Consider the following 17,678-nt stretch of genomic DNA (forward strand, 5'->3'; position numbering starts at 1 on the left):
TGTTTGATTAAAAAGTGTACAAGGTTATATATGGAGAAACCACCGTAGATGGCTAACATTCTGAATACCTTTTTACAAAACGTTGTTTTCACAAAACTTTGCAAATAAACTGTTCTGCGCGGATCGGACTATATAAGTATATTTGGTTAAATTTTGTAACTGTATGTTTTTTTTTCAATATTTTATGTACCATCAAGTACGATAAACAAGTTAAAATCTGGCCAAACTCACTAATCAATTATCGGAATAATAACAATAATAATGACAAGGGCCTATAAACTTTGCCTTGCCAAAGTTAAGTTTAATCATTTATTTTTTAATCTTAGATAAAATATTGTCCCTAAGATTGTCCACCTATGACAAAGCAATGCATTGTGGTACCGCCAACAAAAGCCTACATTGTATAGTTCCCTAGACCAGTTAAGACAACCAGTGAATATTCGAGTATGTACTTAGTAAGAACACTAAAAATGACTGATTGGGTGAGTAAACTATGGCAAGTTTCACAAAGACTTAAAACTGATAAGCTCAACCGGGCCGTCCCTTTCAGCTAAGCGTCTATAAATAAATCATGATTGTTGATTTTATGGTTGGGCACAAGCGGAAATTGCCCATTTGGTTAACTTGGCTCAAAGACCTTTGACAGTGTTGGTCAATGCAAAGCAGATGCTAACTGGGGAGTGGTTGTCCCACCTCTTTCTGCCCCTGAACGCTGATGATGATCAATGGCCGGTCATTCAGTTTTGTAAGCAAAGCGTAAACTGATTGTGATCGAAGGCTGCAAGCTTCGGTGTAAAGCCTCAGCGGATTGCGGACTGCAGTCACTGAACTTGCAACAACGGCAACAGGATGAGGAGGGGGACTGGGGAATTGGGAATTGGGGAGAGAAACAGGCAAGGGAGACGTCAAAAGGCCAACAAACGCACGCATACCGAGACCCGCACACATGGCCAACATTGTCTGGGGGCCAACTAATAACAAACAACCGGCTTTCGCAGTGAGGCGCGAACAGAGAAAGATTTACAGTAAAGCTTCGCTCACACGAAGTTTCTGTAATTACAGATAATGTAGTAGGGAGGTCTCTTTTTAAAAAAATATTGTATATAGTCATGTACATTTTGTTTAAAAACAAAAAAAGGAAGCAAACTTCGAAAAGACGAAGTTCATATACCCTTGCAGCTATTGCAAAAACTAAATATTCTTGAAAACATTAAAATTATGATTTACTTGCGTATATGTTTTAAAACATTGAAGCTACGATGATTTTGCAGCTTAATTATTCGATAGTTCCTATGGCAGCTATATGATATCGCTTTCCGATTTTAATAAAATTAAAAGCGTAATTCTGAACTGTCAAATTAATAATAAGTTAAAAAGAATTAAAAAAAAAAAAAACAAAATAGAAGGGTTACATTTAAAATAAAATTCCTATATATTTTTGTGTTGTTTCCATGGGAGCTATATGTAATTCTGAAATATTTAACCATTACTTTATGTCGAAGAACTAAAAAGAAATTAAAAAACAAAGTTATTTTTTTTTTTATTGTTCTTATGGGAACTATATGATTTAGTCTTTCGATTTTGATAAAATTTAAACCAGAATTTTAAAATCATAAAAAAATGAAATACAGCAGTTTTAATGAAAAACAGCAGTTTTAATTTTTTTTATTTTTTTTCGATTGTTCTTATTAGAGCTATATGCTATAGTCGTCCGATCCGGCTCGTTCCGACTTATATACTACCTGCAATAGAAAGGCAACTTTTGGGAAAGTTTAATGCAGACGGACAGACGGACATGGCTAGATCGACTCTCCTAGTGATGCTGATCAAGAATATATATACTTTATAGGGTCGGAGATGTTCAGTGCGTTGCAAACTTCTGACTGAAATTATAATACCCTCTGCAAGAATATAAAAAGCAATGAAAGTACAGCTTATATCACAAATATGTGAAAAGAATTCGGTCGGAATCGAGCCGTAAATGGATGATCTCTCTATGAAATCAATAGGATATACAGATTTTAATGGAAAAGTGATTCTACCTTTTAAGCTGCTAATACTGTTAGCTCTAAGGCTGGTTGGTTAGGTTATATAAAAAGCCTGATATTATAGCCGAGTCGTTTTAAAATAAATCAAAACGGTACACAGAAACATACATGTTTGTTAAAGTTTACTTATGAAGACTTGACTGTACCAAGAGAGAAAGAGGTAATGGGGGTCGGGGGAGGTAAAGAAAAGTTTGTTTACTTTGGAGGCAGCGATTTTCGACCGCCACAAAACTCGTTGCTGGGCATGCGCATAAGTCACTTCCAGTTGATGGTTGATGGTTGCCGCTGCTGCTGTTGATGTTTTTGTTGCCGTGGCTGATGTTGCTGCTGCAAATTGCGCGAATTCCTCGGCAACCAAGACAGAGCACATCTGTCGTCACTTTGGGGCGATTCTCGCTTTGCAACACTGTTTTCCAAGCGAGGTGAAGGCCGCAGAAAACCCGATCCAAGCTACAATTCAAAGCTTCTCTGAGCCAAGTCACCAATAATTGCATGGCCCGCATCCCAGCGAGAAAATTTCATCAAAGAGCCAAGAGGCAAGCTCTCGGCCATAACGAATTCGCAATAATGTGCATTTTATTAGATACCACTTCTCCGCGCCACACTCCACCGCACCCCTCATCTCCCCTTGGCTCCACTCAGCACCGAGTGCATTTTCCGCTCAAACACGATTTCATTTAAATTTTCCTCAAGCATTTTTCCTTGCCCTTTAGGGGCCTCACCTTTGCATGGAAGAGGGAAATGCATTTGCGTAGCTCGAAGTGCTGGATCTTGGCAAATGGCTTAAGGTTGTCAGCCAGTTTTAGTGAGATGAGCTTCGGAAAATGGTAGAAGAAATAATAGCCTGGCTTATATAATTGATTATGAGTCTTTTAAAACGATTATGCAGTCAAAAAATTCTCCCTACAAAAGCATTGACCTAGTTAAGTGTCGTAAGCGTGCTAGTTTAAGCCCAGTCTTTCGAAAAAAAATGTAATCAATAATTTTGTTTCATTTTCTATTTCAATTTAAAAAATAAAATTAAATTTTTTCGCAAAAACATCTTTTAATTTCAAATTTTACACTTGGAAAAGATTGATTAGTCTTTATCTGAGTTTCAATTTGTATCCAGTTTTATAGTTATTGTGAAATACTAAATTTAATAAATACTTTATTGGTATGTACATAAAACAGTGGTGTAGTTCTTTTTTCAGAAATATATAAATAAGCGGCATTTTCAAAAAGACTTTGGCAGGTTGAATTAAAGTGGTGGTTGCGGAGCTTTTCGAGCCGCAAGAAAAACCTTCCCATTGGATGAATTTGTTAGTTGAAACTGCAGCATGCACGTCCACATTGCGGGCAGACAATTCAACTGATTTTTATTTATTAGAGTTGCCTGGCTTTTCGTGTGGCAGCCAAGGCAAAAGCAACCGCAATCGTAAGTAAACTGGCTCTATAGAAATAAAAGTGAAAATTTTCCCAGCAAGAGAAATTGTTGCATTTAAGCAAAATAAAGTCTCTGTTAAGTAGAAATGTGTTTATATACACTTGCAGGAAAAATTGTTAAACAATTAGTCAGACACTTATTACCTACGTCAATTTGGTAATCGGAATCCAGCTGATCGGTCACTGTTCGTCGAAATTGTGAAGTAACTTGAGCCCATTTATCAAAAATTATAAAATGAAATAAAACAAAAAAGCATGCGACAGGCCTAAAATAATGCGATAATTAACATGGCAGCTGGAGACGAGATAAAACGCCGAAAAAAACGAAGTCGAAGGTCTCTGGGGAGATCTGGTTTTACGGTTACCCTAAATCGACTTTGACATGTGACCCCCAACCCCACGCCCCAATTTGACCTTCACATCAACCGAAAAAAGACCAGCAGGAATAATGGTATTGCTGACCATTTAAACCACAATTCAATGCCTTAATTACGTGGCAAGAGGGTTGAGTGTTTGAATTGATCGATCTCACGAATGGTTATTTTAAGTAATCACCTCTCCCTTGGATTTTGTTGTATGCCACATAAAATTTCGGTTGATTTGTAACGCATTAAATAAAAACAAGAAAGGAAAAGCTATTGCCAAATTTAAATACTCTTTATAACAACTATATTCCTATTTGTATGCCTAAAAAGCAGTGAAGCTATGTTGATTTTCCGAAAAATTATTCTAACGCTTCTATGGCACCCATATGATATCGTTCATAAAATTAAAACCGTTATTTTGAAATAATAAACCATTATTATACATATATCGAAGTAAAGATCAAAAATGAAAAGTGCTAGATATGAAAAAATGAAATAAAATTAAGTATACACAAATCAATTGAAAAACAGCGAAGTTATAATTTGTTTCGTTAATTTTACTTTTGAGAAACTAGGGACTAGATCAACTCTCCTAGTGATGTTGAATGAGAATATACATACTTCAAGGTTCGGAAATATCTCCTTCGCTGCGTTGCAAGTATCTAACTGAAATTATAATACCCCCTGCAAGAGTATTACGAATGACCTTGGGGGTATCGCAAAAAATATTTATTTGGCCTAACTAATAAGGTAGTTAAATAATATTGCTTTATCTTATCACTGGTGCAGACAGGTATTAATTTTTGTATTTTTATACTCGTGCCAATGATTAAAACCAACTGCGTTATATTTCGACTTTTGCTGAAACTATTTGTTGAATTATGTGAAACTGATAGAAAAACAAATAAATTCAATTTAGCCCGGATCACTTGAACAACTTTTATTTATTTTTCAAAACATTTCTGAAAGCAATTTTAGTGGCCTTTAGGATGCTCCAATTGTAACGTTTGTAATTTTTATTCTAGCTTTGAAAAATGCAAATTATTGATCACTATATTGAAACATTTATTCTCGCCTTGCGCTTACTCCAAACAATCTGACCAACAAAAAGCCTTAAACATAAAATAAAAGAACAACAAAATTTGTTAAATAAATGTAAACAGAGAACGGTTTTTATTTCATCTGATGGGGAGGGCTTGGGGCCGCTAAGTAAATATAGAACTTGACATTCCTCTATTAATTGCTGATAAACGTTGACGCTGCATTGTATGTGGACTCAGTGTGTCAAGCCCGCCTCCTCTGTTGACTCTAATCAAGCGCCCTCGCTCGTTGCTTATACAAATATAATCCGATTGAGGCGCAGTTCCAGGTGCAATCAGAGTCCAATATTTGCATAAATGGGTCGCTGGACAAGAAGAGGAACGCCTGAGTGAGAATTCTATAAGTACTGCTGATAAGATTCGCTTGAAGGTTGCGAGGTGTGAATAATTGCAATATTTAAATGAGATCGCAGAAACAAAGGTAGAGAAGTAAATCAAAAAACAAAGATAACCCCAGACAGGGCCTGGCAAGGGAAGACTAAATATTTACTTGGTATCTGGAGGGAAAGCGTATCTGTATTTACCCTCGAAAAGCTTTCGTACACCGCACATCCTCACATCTTCACTTATTTATTTTGTTCAACCTGGTTTTATGCCCGGCGTTTTAAAAATTCACGAGATTTTCCTCATTTATTTCAAACAGAACCGACATATATTCCTGCGCCCAACTTGACGCGTTAATTCCACAAAAAGAACTGAGCCATTTTCCGGGGCGGAAAGCATTCGTGCCAACTGATAAGGCCCCCAAGCCGACAGATTCTCGACCTGAAGTTGGGCACACAGGAACATGGAAAGCCATTTCCATACATACTTGGGACAGTTGTTAGGCTCCTAAAGTTTGCAATATCTCTGGGTAAATATGTATAGCGATACCTATGTATATGTGTATATAAGTTCAATTTTATATAGGTCACAAGCTGTCGACTCTGTTGCAATGGCAGCCTGTAAAAGTTGGAGGGTGTGGGGCCGAGAGTGGGCACATAACTTCATTGCACTCGTTTTTCGGCTTCGGGAGCGACGCCCCCAAGCAGGGAACAGCTGTTGTTTCCCACCCCAATCGCAAAGTTAACAGGCAGCTGTTAAGGGCTAACAGGGGTGGCGTTGGGATAGGTTGTTTTGGGTGGCAAAGGGTAGTTCAAGAAGAAAATTCGATGCCACCATGTTGTTGATAAAACGAAGAAAATTTAGTATTGAATGCTTCACATTGAAGCCGACTCGCCAGCAAGGTAGTTTCATTATTTTAATTATAAATAAACTTATCTATAATGTGGATCTTTTTATCAAACCATCGTCTAATGTGTGTATAGTGTGTAAGACATACAAATAAAGACAAAGAAAATGATATATGTTATTTTATTCAGTCTTTCGTTGTAGATTTTTTTTGTATTTTCAATACAGGATTTTTGTTTTGAGTGTATGTTCTTGCAATAAAATCACTATGAGTAAACCACTGTTGAGCCTTAACAGAGATTGTATGAACAAGAGTATGTATACGATCCAAAACTTTTGCGCGTTATACATACAACAAATGCCTGTGGCAATTAATTCTGTCAGTGCTTTTGGAGCTGGGTCAACAGTTTGTATTCCATGTATACTTCTATATAAATTGTTATATACACTATTCACACATATGTATATGGTAGGAATGTATCCTTTCAATGGCTGGCTGCTGAAATTAAAGCCAACCATGTTTGACAATTGTCGGACGGGAGCCTCAAAATGAGCCGATAAGAAAAATGGTTATGTAATTGAAATATTCAATTAGTGGAATCCGTACTGGGTATTCTAAATTAATTCAATAAACACTTATGCACCAACAACTTTTATTGCGATATTTTTTGGAAAACCTTTAAAAAGTGTTAATGCTTGTAGACAAATATACTATAATCTGCGCTCTGATTTCCAAATCATTAAAAACCGAACAAATCTCTTTTCTCAAGGCGATTCATTAAATCAAGCTCCGAAACTAATCGCGCTTTAATGATAAGCAGCCGCATTTCGAGTCAACCTAGACCCAACTTAACAACCAGGTTGCATTTTAATTATAGAGTAAACTCACGGATACAAACTAATAAGTAATCATCGGCGCCACCAATCTGATAGGAAAGACCTCGCCCAAATTGTGTGCGTCCTAAATCAAAAATCAGTAGAAGCCGAAAACTGTTCTTTGTTAAGGCCCTAGACTTAGGTTAAGAATACCTGGCACAGTGTGAAAAATATGATCAACTTAGCATTGTGTATACCAACTAATACAACAAACAAGTACCATAACTTTATTAAATTACACTTTTTTTTTAAACATACCAACAGTATATTATTTTATTCTAGACAAAAAACTGATTTATTTGTATTTTATATGCTTTAAAGGTATAAATTCAGGAATATTTTTTCCTGTGCGTCCGAAAAGAAATCACCCCCTGCGGCATTTCCGCTCATTGAGAAAAGCAGGAGCATGAAAGCGGGACAGACAAAGAAATCCAAGCCAGGGCGAACTAATCCGCAGACAAGTGCATTTTCCATTTTCCAGACCTGCGTGCGTGTGAAAATGAAAATGGTTGAAATAACAGGTAAGTTAATAAGCCAGCTCTGCCGCCGCTCCGCACTGAGCATTTTCACTAAATACCCGCCATTGTTTCACAGCGTCGTCGGCCAAGGTAGAGATAAAGAGCAGGGCATAAAATAAAACCATTCGTTTCAGTAATCAACCTGTCCAAGAGGGTTCTTTTATACACACACACTGGCTGCTTTCAAGAGTGGACAATAACATTTTGTACAATAATTGCACAAGTGTCACTTGTATTTGGTGGTGGAACAGGTAAGCGAACCCAAACTGGGCCCATATGGGTGGCCAAGTGGAAGTTGTCAGCAGCAGATGGCAGTGACAACTGCTTTTGGTAGATTATGAAATAGCCGCACTAAACCAGAAATGGTTATGAAATCGGATACAAGGTACCGGCTCCCAGAAAGGGAAGAGTTACGCTTTAATATCAATCACAAACTGGCTGGAACTGATAAATTTGAAAGGCGAGCTTAGAGTACTTTAAAAAGGAGAAAATAATTTAAATATGAAAACTGTTGCATTTTTTAAGACGTATATAAGAAAATTTCAAATAGATTTAAAAGATTTTTAACAATATTAAAGCTTCTCGTAATTCTGATTACCTCAACAATAAACAAAACGAGCCAGGCAAAAAAAACAAAACCGGGCAGCTCCAAATGTGCCCCAACAGGCACTGCAAACACTTTCAACTGAAAAAAAAACAGACAAAACAACTCCAAGACAAATGGCCATAAAAAATGAAAATTGCAACTTTGGAAATTATGCTGCAAACGAGTTTTGAGCAGCGGCAACATTTGGGCAGTTGCGGCGGCGCCAATTTTCCACGGAGTTTTCAGGGGTGGCGAATGAAAATGCAAAAAGCGGCCGGAACACCCTTTTTTCCTCAGTTTTTCCAGCTGCCGCTACTGCCAGCTACTATTATTTGTATCATTAAGAAGTGCTTCCGTCTTGTAGGCGAACTGAACTCACATAAATTGACGCACGAGGCGCGCAAAAACAATAAGATGGGAAAAGCATAAACAAAACAGCAGCGAAAAACAGACGGCAAAGAAAACAACCAACGTCAAGAAAAGGGGGAAGGAAGTACACATTAAAGACAATATATTTTTATTTTTTTTGTAATTATGTTTAGTGTTTTTTAATTTTTTTTATATTAAAATTAAAGCAAACCAAAAAGAAAATACGTTATTTTTTAAAAAAGGTTTGTTGTTAAATTGTAATGTTAATAAAAACAGAAAAAAATAAAGTGAATGGGTTGTTCTAACTATGCAAAACAATTTTTAAATGTTTAAATTAATAAATTAAGTTAAGGAGTACAAAACGATTGATAATTTTTTTGTTTTCAAATATTTGTTTAGTTTCGAAGAAAAATTAAATATTTGTTTTTGTGTACTAGCTTGGCTGTGGATGGGGGAGGAATTGATTTTCATGTGAACGGCCTGAAAAATGTTCATTTGCTTGGGGAAATGCTTTGGATAATTGTGTAATGTCCCCATACGTCTCTGCTCCCAAGCCACATTTTCCGCCTGCCCTGCCAATTGCAGCAAAAAGTTGCCAACCACTGTCTCCCGGAGCGATTTATTACGACTGCCATGAGTGGTACAAGTAAAAGGCGGCTCAAAAACCTTTTGTCCCCTAAAAACCCTTCGAAAACCGCTTCCCCACACATTACAAAAAAAATAGTTCACTTAAGAGGCTTGCCTTGAAATAAATCAATTCTTAGCTTTAAAAGATTTAGCCTTATATTTTGAATATTTACCTGTTCAATGATAAGCATTTATAATAAAAATAGAGAACCACTTACAATTTTACATTTTGTTTAAGGTGTCTTACAACTCAAGACAGGAAAGAAACGCTACATAACTGAGCTTAGAGAGTGGCGATGCGTATGTAATTCATTCCAGCCCTTTCAAATGCCTTTCTCCTATCCCATCTCTTTTAACTCCACACTACACCGTCCTATCCGATCCAATCGAATCCAATCGCCCTTGCCAGCGGATTTGTTCCGAAAGTTAACTTGGACCCCTCGAAAAGCAAATGAAGCATGAAGACTGAAATATTAGCCGAGTGCACCGGCTGGCAAAAAATGCGTCGCCCTGTCGAGCAACTAGGCAACCCTGGCAACTGCATTCCGCAAATGCAATCAAATCAACTTTCCAATGATGGATTTTTTCTTTCGATTATAATTTAGCAATTTTTTCTTCGTCGTTTTTGCCATTACCTTATTAGCTGAAAACCTGTAGCTCAGGTGATGACGATAATGATGATATCAAATAAATGACTAGGCGCCTTAATGGTGCCAGTTTGAGCGCTGAGAAAATTTGGCATGCAAAGTGAAAATGTTTCTTATAAAATAAGATGAACAGAGCCAACACAGAAACGAATTTAAAAAGTATAAAAATGTTTAAAAACTATTTTTGTTAGCAACCATAAGACGCTTTATTCATAACCGCACTGTTGTATTAGGTAAAATAACATACATAAATTCAAACAAACTTTCAAAGTGAAGCAAACATTATTCACATTTTTTTTAATCATAAAACAAGCAAACCAAGTATTATAATTCTAGTTTTGCAACTCCACCATATCCAAATTCGTTGCTTGCACATTTTAATTTAATAACATTTCTTTTGCAATTTTAAATATATATCTTACATATATTCTGTTGTAATTAAAAAAACAAACTAATTGGCTATTTTGATCAAAATACGCTTGAAAAATATATTTTTAAATTTAAATAAAAGCAAGTTTTCTTTCTGTTGCTGACGTTTTGGTCAGCAAGAAATTCCATTAAATAGTTTGTGCAACTTGAAGTGGAAAATTTAATTCCAAGATTTGTTTTTCAATGCATGTATTTATATAACGCCTCATGGCATTAGACAGTATTCTTTTGTAAGTTGTCTGCAAACGGCAAAATACTCACCAACCAAATTGAAAGCTCGGATCGTTGATATTGCAGTTGCTTTATAATTGTACAATAACTGCTGGTGCAGTTGTTTTGTGGAAAAATAAAATTTGACATGCAAATTATGAAACAGGCACTGCGGAGTCCAATAGTTGATGTTGCTGTTTTGGAGCTGCTTTTCGGGAACACAACCAAAAATCATTAGAAATTTCTATACTCAGGCGAGCAACACGTACACACACACATCCTCACACTCAGCATCACACCCACACACACCAGCAAACGCGAGGTAGAAAAATAAAACGGAAAACGTGTTTGTTTTTGTACTGTTGCTAGAACTGTTGTTGTTGTTGCTGTTGTTGCTTTTGCTATTGGCCGTTTATGGCAGTTGTTGTTGCATCGGTAGTTGTTTAAACTGGTATTTTTAAGCGAGAAAAACAAAAATTTTTGTGTCGTATGTGCAACTTCTTAAATGGCTGAATATAATTCACTTTTTCGTTTAAATTTCCCGTCAAAAATAAAATTTAAATTGCACTACCTCACATACACACCCACTCACCCACACACACACACACGCACACACACAATAATTAGACCGCAACTGAATTCACAATTTTCCACTGCACAGGTGCAAAATTTCCACTGAGATATCAGTGTAATTTTATTTAAAACACGGGGCTTGGCACACAAATATACAAGACTCTGGCTTCACCACAGTTTTGCAAACTTTCTTGTTTGTTTACCGTGCCAAGAAGCGAAATCTCGAAAAGGCGAACAAGCGCGACACACGTCCGATCGGTTTGGCGGCTAAATTTTTTTTATTTTTATTTATTTGTTTTAGAGGTGGAGAAACATCGGAGCCAACATCGATTCTGATATCGATGTTTTCAATATATCGATGAGACAACCGATAGCCCAACCGAAATGTTAAAATACAAACTTTCCTAACAGAATTGAAAGTTTTCTCACAAGGGGTGGAAAAACACCGACTCCAAAGTTGGTAATATCGACACCGTTGATGTACTTCCATCACTAAATGTTAAAATCGTCTTTTAACGAAATGTTAAAAATTGTCCGCGCTAACTGTGGTGTAAGTCCTCGCTAACTGCGGAGTAAGTTCCCGCTAATGCTTTGATCCACTTTGATCACTGTAATGCCCTCTGTCAACACAGTCCATCCGTTGGAAACTAGTGGAATTTTTGACAAATGTGAAACTCGGATTCCTTTCCAAATAAATAATTTTTCCAATACTTAGTCTTAACACATAATATTGTATTACATCTGATATTAGATAATTAAATTTAATAGTTTTCTCAGAAAAAAATTTTTAAAAAATGAGCTTTTTTACGGGATTTTGGCTGTATATAACCCTTTTAACAAGCAACTACTTCACTAGTAAAAAAAAAAAAAAATTTACATCCATTGCGGTTTTTAGTATTTTTAAATATGAAATTATAAAAATTTTTTAAAGGTTTGGTTTTTATTGGAATTGATTTTAATGTCTGAAAATGTAATTTAAATTTAAACCTTATTTAGGTTAAATAAAATGTATTTATTTCAAATCTAATGTTTTCAACATTAAAATTAGTATTTATTATAAAATCATGCAATTTAATACGCTTAGTATTTAAAGTAATGATATAATATAATATTTAATTTAAATAGAGAGCCATCTACTTTTCGAAATATGTGGTTGCTCGAAAGGGTTTTAATGTTTTTAACAATCTTCGCTATTCTACATATTTAAGCCGGTGCACTCTGGGCCAGCCGGACCGAGTTTGAACAAAAGTTGGTTTTTTTATTGGGAAAAATAATAAAAAAATAACTTTATCGAATACATTTTTTTTTTGCATATATTTAAAGACGCAATTTTGTGCAATAAAAAAAGAAAAATTTTTTAGTATTTAAATTCCTTTGGAATTGATTAACATAACAATTAAAAAATATTATTAACTTAATTTCCTACTTGTTTCATAAAAATATACAAGATCTTTAAGAAATATGGAAACATTTTTTATGATTTTATTTTTAAGAAAATGTTTTCTTTTTATTGAATATCTTGTACCTTTTATCCTTTGAATTCGTTTACGAATCACATAACATTTGGTTTTTAAATAAGAATAACCGTTTTAGGTATGTATAATAACTAATTTTTATATATGAGATTTTGTTTCAAAAAGCTCTAAAATAAAGCTGAAAATGGCATATAAATATACCATGTTAATATCGCCGATTACAAACATGAATAGTATCTTTAGCATGAGCCCTTATTCCTTTAAAGCCCGTAAATCCGGATAAAGAGCTCCGGCATTTATGTAATGAGATTCCGGTTTGCGTAAGTCTCGTTTGTAGTCGCTAACAACGGCTTCTCCTGTTCGCTTGACCATTTTCTTGGCGATGCCCTTGGGAGTAATGTAGTTTACGTTCTGGCTGACTACAAAAACGTTTCCCACCGTGTCGAAGGTGCCACTGGCAAGATTTCCCGCCGGCTGGCCATATCTAAAAATGCACATGTATAGTTACAAAAATTTAAAAAACTTTGGGAACATGTAAGAAAATAAAACTATGAAAAATTTCCCGGGCCAATCGCCTTTGGATCCTTTTAAAATACATAATAAATGAAAATTTTTCCTGAAAATCTCAAAAAATATGTTTTACAAGTTGTTGTAGATACATAGTTTACAGAGTTCAGCCAGCAAAATTTTCTAAATGAACGGATTTTAAAATACAACTTTCTTTAAAGTTTATTACACTGCATCTAGCACTATATTCATTGTTTAAGAAACCCACTAAAATTGGTTCTTTAACTTTCAATGTCTTACCCTATATCGGTAATAATTGAGTATGGTAGTAGATAATGTTAATTTAAGATTAACTCACTTGTGTTCAATTATCTTGACGGAGTTTTCGCTGAGGCTGCAGCCCAGGATTTTGGCCGACGACTCGAGTCCGTCGATTACTGTGCTGACACCTTCTACGGCACCGGCCGCGATGGTCAGGGCTCCCTCCATAGTGCTGTTCGCCTCGCTGCTGTCGTAGCCGAGTCCTTTCTGCAGCAGCTTGGACCCCTGCTCCTGGATGTGAGGAGCCAGGTAGCGGCCCACTGTCATTGAAGCCGTGCCCACCTTTCCAGCAATCCAACCAGTCATTCCGGCTGCCGCATGCGTCACTTTTTGAGCCACTTCAACTAAAGGAAGTTACGGGTAAAGTTAGATAAATCTTTAAGCAGTCACGGTTAGTCGGAAGAATTGTAACCGTCAATTCAGATTGGTAAAACAATATATATAGTACCATTTATTTTAAAAGTTTGGATGCAACAATTGTTTTTATCAAAGAAATGCGATTTGCAGGCTCTTATAAATACTTTAAAATTTTAACTTATATTAAAATTTAAAACCAAGCCTGCCAAGAAAATTAAAATAAACTTAAATATAATATTAAGTAAAAAAAAATCGGGTGTTGAAACTGAAAAAAGTGTGCGAAAAAAATTTCCGACTTTATTCACTATGAAACCAGAAAGCAAGCTGGCGATTGTTCCTTTAGAAGCATATAATATAGTGGTCCGATTTTAATGAAACCAAAATCGTAATTCTAAAATATTGAACCATTTTTATATCTCAAAGAATAAAAAACAATTAAAAAACACCGAAGGTAAAACAGTTTATTCGTTTATTTTTTTTATTTATGATTATTCCATTGGGAACTATATGATTTAGTCGACCGATTTTAACAAACCTAAAACGGTAATTCTGAAATGTTTAACCATTTCTATATAATAGAGAATAAATAGCAAAGTTATATTTTGTTTAGCATTAAGGGGCCTCATTAGTGAAACCCCCAAAAAAAACGCCGTCTTTAGAATTTTTTTCTGAAGAAAGTACTAATTAGAATGTTTTAAAACTTTTTGCTCATAATAAAGTAACTTTTAAATTTATTTTAAGATTTCTACGATCTTTACAAAATATCAAATATCCACAAAATGGCATAGTTTTGAAAAAAAGTAGTTTTTTTTTGGTGGAAAAATTACTTTTTTAATTTCTGCTAAATGGACAATTTTTTTAAAGATGATTGAGTGTTAATTTGAAACCGAGTGGTCAACTTGTACTAGTTCGACTCTTCGAGTAATGCTGGTTAAAAATATATACTTTAAAATATCGGAAATGTCTCCTACACTGCTTTGCAACCCAACCCTCTGCAAAGGTGTAAAAAGAGGTAAGAATACTTCGTTATATCCCTTTGAATTTGTAAGTTATATATGATACAAAACGAATTAAAACGTAATTCTTGTAGCAGGTGCATTTCTTGTTAAATAAAATGTATTCTTTTTGAATAAATCTTTTGGACTTAACTTACCTGAAGTCTGGACAGAGCTGGGAACCTGGGTGGGAGCATCGGTCGATGCTGGGGCCATCTTGGATATAAGATACGGAGTGCCCCTGAGCATGAGGCCTCCCGTCTTCTCGGCGCCCTTGACCAGATTGCGAGCAATGAAATCTGCCGCACCCACAATGTGTCTGGACACCTGCTCCGAGCCGGAAACTGAATCCGAAGCGAAGCCAGCACGTTGGGAGATGGGAGATTTCAACTGCTCCACCGTACCAGCGAGCACGGCCTCCAACAAGTCAAGGAAGAACTGCTGCAGGTCCTGCATTTCCTCCTCCGTTCTCAACGAATGTGTTCCTTCCTTGGCTAGCATTAAGCCGAACGCATTTCCCGGTTGCTGGCACTCCATATCAGGGAAGATAAATGCTCCGTACTCCGTGCGATAGCAATTGGTGATCGATGGAACCAGGGGGTAGAGCCAGATCATATCGGTTTCTTCATTCGGCATGGAGCATTGGATGAAGTAGATGCCACTGAGGTACTTCCACTCACCCCCCACGGTGCACATAACCAGCGACATAGTCGACGACCCACTTATGGAGGCAACAGTACCACTTGCTTCAATCCGGTAGAGTTTCACTTGGGCACGGAAAAGCTCATCCAGCAGGGCATGGGAGTCCCGAACAGCTAAAAGCTGCCTTAGTCCTGCAGCCAACTCTCTGTAAGTCTTTGGCGTTCCGCCAGCATTGGCAATGTCATAGTGCGTGGAAGGGTTCTCCGCCAGCAACGACCTCCTTGCATCCACTTCCGTTGGCTCCTCCTCCTCATTGGCCTCCTGGGCAGTACCATCGACGGGTTGGTTATGGGATCGCAAAACCCTCAGACGGTAGCTGACTTCTGTTTTGGCGCTCTTGAGTTTTTGGATGAGCGCACAGGCATCATTCCACTCTGTCTGCACGGCATCAATGTCGTCCGGAAGTCCCACGGGAATGCCGAACGTGTCTTCTATCATTTGGAGGGCCAACTCATAGGCCTCGATGGCCAGTCCCTGTGACTCCTGCTCCTCGTGACTAACGGCCACCTCCACCTGGGTCATGGCCGCTTTGTAGGCTGCTTTAATGCCGGCATAGGCTTCCAAGAACTCCTTCTCCTCCGACATTACGGCTTTATATATCTAGGGAGGAAAACAAAAATATATATATAGTTACATATATATTAAGTTAATTAAGATGACTTTTTTGTATTTATTTTTACCTATATAATGTACTAAGATTTCTAAAATTTAATTAAATATATTTCGAATTATGGACTGACTTTTACGATATCCGTAATAGTTAAGGAGCTACAAAAACATGATATAGCTGACATGGAATAATAGATGTTTAAACAATATTTCAATATTTCATTATAATTTCAACGATCTGGCAAAACTAGAATTATACACAAAAAAAAAAAAAAAACACAAAAATCTCTAGAGGTTTGAAATAACTTATTAAGGTGTCGTAAGGAACAGGATTTTTTCAAACTTCTAGAAATGTTTATTAATTTTACAAGAAACCCACTCGCTGGCAGAGATTCATCCTGACGTGTCGGGCAACAAATAATGACTAAAGGGCCCAGTGCCACCTTTTGTGGCCAAAATGCGTCATGAAATTGGTCAACAGACAGCCTCTGCATCTTCCCTTCTCGAAAAGATTGGGGCAGCTGCTCGAAATTGAATTGTGGCCAACTAAATTGCTTCCGCTTTTCTGCATTCGTGGCTGATTTTTCACGCCCACCTGTTGCACTCACCTTTGGTGGTTTTTTTACGTCTGACTGAGAAGTTGGCGAAAGTCGGTGCGATTGATACAGATCTGTGCACTTTGCCCACTAAGTCATCACTAAGTCATAAAAATAATCAACATCTAACAAGAATTTCGTCATTAGTTTTATATCTCGATGTCTCTGCTCATACTTAGCCTTAAATTCGATTATTTGCCTTCAAATGAACTGATTAATATTTAAATTCGTTAATAACATATTAAAATGTGAGTTTTTTATTCGAGCTGTGGAATGTTCTGAGTTTTTCCACTTTTGTTTTGATTCGCCTTTTTTTCCCTGCGAAAGCCATCAGCTGTTTAGGAGGCCTATACACGACCAGGGGACTTTTGCATCGTTGTATGACAGAGATGACCGAATCTGTTGTAGAAACTTGAAATTATAAGAACAGTAAATAACAGTAATAGCAGTTATTAGTTCTTCTCCAATTTTTAGAACAAATATGCATAATTTAATGGAAAACAAGAAACAAATCAGCTATTGCAAAAATGAAATGTTCTTAAAAACATTTAAATTTTGATTTAATTGCTTTCAGCTAATTATTCGCTTTTAATAATAAATAATTAATCAAAAATACTTTTAAAAAAATTTAAAATTTTTTTAAAATTTATTTTTTTAATTTTTTAATTATTTCCATGAGAGCTATATGATATTTTTATGAAATTTAAACCGTAATTCTGTAGTTTTTGACTAATATTTTATCTCGAAGAACTAAAAAAATGTAAAATGTAAAACAGCAAAGTTATATTATATCCATTTATTTTCCCGATTGTTCCCATATGAGCTTTATGCTATTGTCGTCCGATCCGGCTCGTTCCGACTTATATACTACCTGCAATAGAAAAACAACTATTTCATGCAAATAGCATTATAGAAACGGACGGGTGTACAGATCGACTCACCTGGTGATGCTGATCAAGAATTTATATACTTTATAGGGTCGGAAATGTCTTCTTCAATGCGTTGCAAACTTCTGACTGAAATTGTAATACCCTCTACCCCAAAGGGAACCTTAAAATAACATTAATAATTTTGGAAACTCTTAAGTTTTTACGCAAGCGTATATTCTAAGGCTCGTAAAGCTGAGCAAACCTTTTCCGCAATAATTTAGAAAAACCTAAGCTTGACTTTTTT

General features: G+C 36.2%; 2 protein-coding genes across 11 annotated transcripts in view; both read right to left on the reverse strand.

Moving 5' to 3' along the window:
- LOC128251735 (uncharacterized protein CG43427) overlaps window positions 1-11,242 on the reverse strand; it is a 65,967-nt gene extending 54,725 nt beyond the window's left edge. For 4 of the 7 annotated variants that reach the window (XR_008267238.1, XR_008267237.1, XM_052978864.1 and 1 more), the window contains exons 1-2: window positions 11,147-11,229; window positions 10,422-10,578 (exon numbers count right to left, since the gene is read on the reverse strand). The gene's annotated coding sequence lies outside the window, so the exon portion shown is untranslated. Of the gene's footprint in view, window positions 1-10,421; window positions 10,579-11,115 lie in introns of all 7 variants that reach the window. The other 3 variants (XM_052978866.1, XM_052978867.1, XM_052978868.1) reach the window with 3 other exon arrangements.
- A 1,191-nt stretch (window positions 11,243-12,433) lies between these two features.
- On the reverse strand, window positions 12,434-16,828 carry LOC128251744 (protein spartin). Of its 4 annotated transcripts, XM_052978885.1 has the most exons (5): window positions 16,681-16,828; window positions 16,518-16,630; window positions 14,757-15,900; window positions 13,284-13,590; window positions 12,436-12,902 (listed from the first exon to the last, which is right to left on the reverse strand). In XM_052978885.1, the coding sequence occupies exons 3-5, from the start codon at window positions 15,883-15,885 to the stop codon at window positions 12,671-12,673; spliced, it is 1,668 nt and encodes a 555-aa protein (XP_052834845.1). In that variant the 5' UTR covers window positions 15,886-15,900; window positions 16,518-16,630; window positions 16,681-16,828; the 3' UTR covers window positions 12,436-12,670. The 4 variants fall into 4 exon arrangements, with proteins under 4 accessions (XP_052834843.1, XP_052834846.1, XP_052834845.1 ...); XM_052978883.1 differs by lacking the exons at window positions 16,518-16,630; window positions 16,681-16,828 and adding an exon at window positions 16,289-16,512 and having other exon boundaries at window positions 12,434-12,902; XM_052978886.1 differs by lacking the exon at window positions 16,518-16,630 and having other exon boundaries at window positions 12,435-12,902; window positions 16,681-16,811.
- Between the last annotated feature and the right edge of the window lie 850 nt (window positions 16,829-17,678).

Source organism: Drosophila gunungcola, chromosome 3R (assembly GCF_025200985.1).
Source record: "Drosophila gunungcola strain Sukarami chromosome 3R, Dgunungcola_SK_2, whole genome shotgun sequence".
NCBI classification, from domain to species: domain Eukaryota; kingdom Metazoa; phylum Arthropoda; class Insecta; order Diptera; family Drosophilidae; genus Drosophila; species Drosophila gunungcola.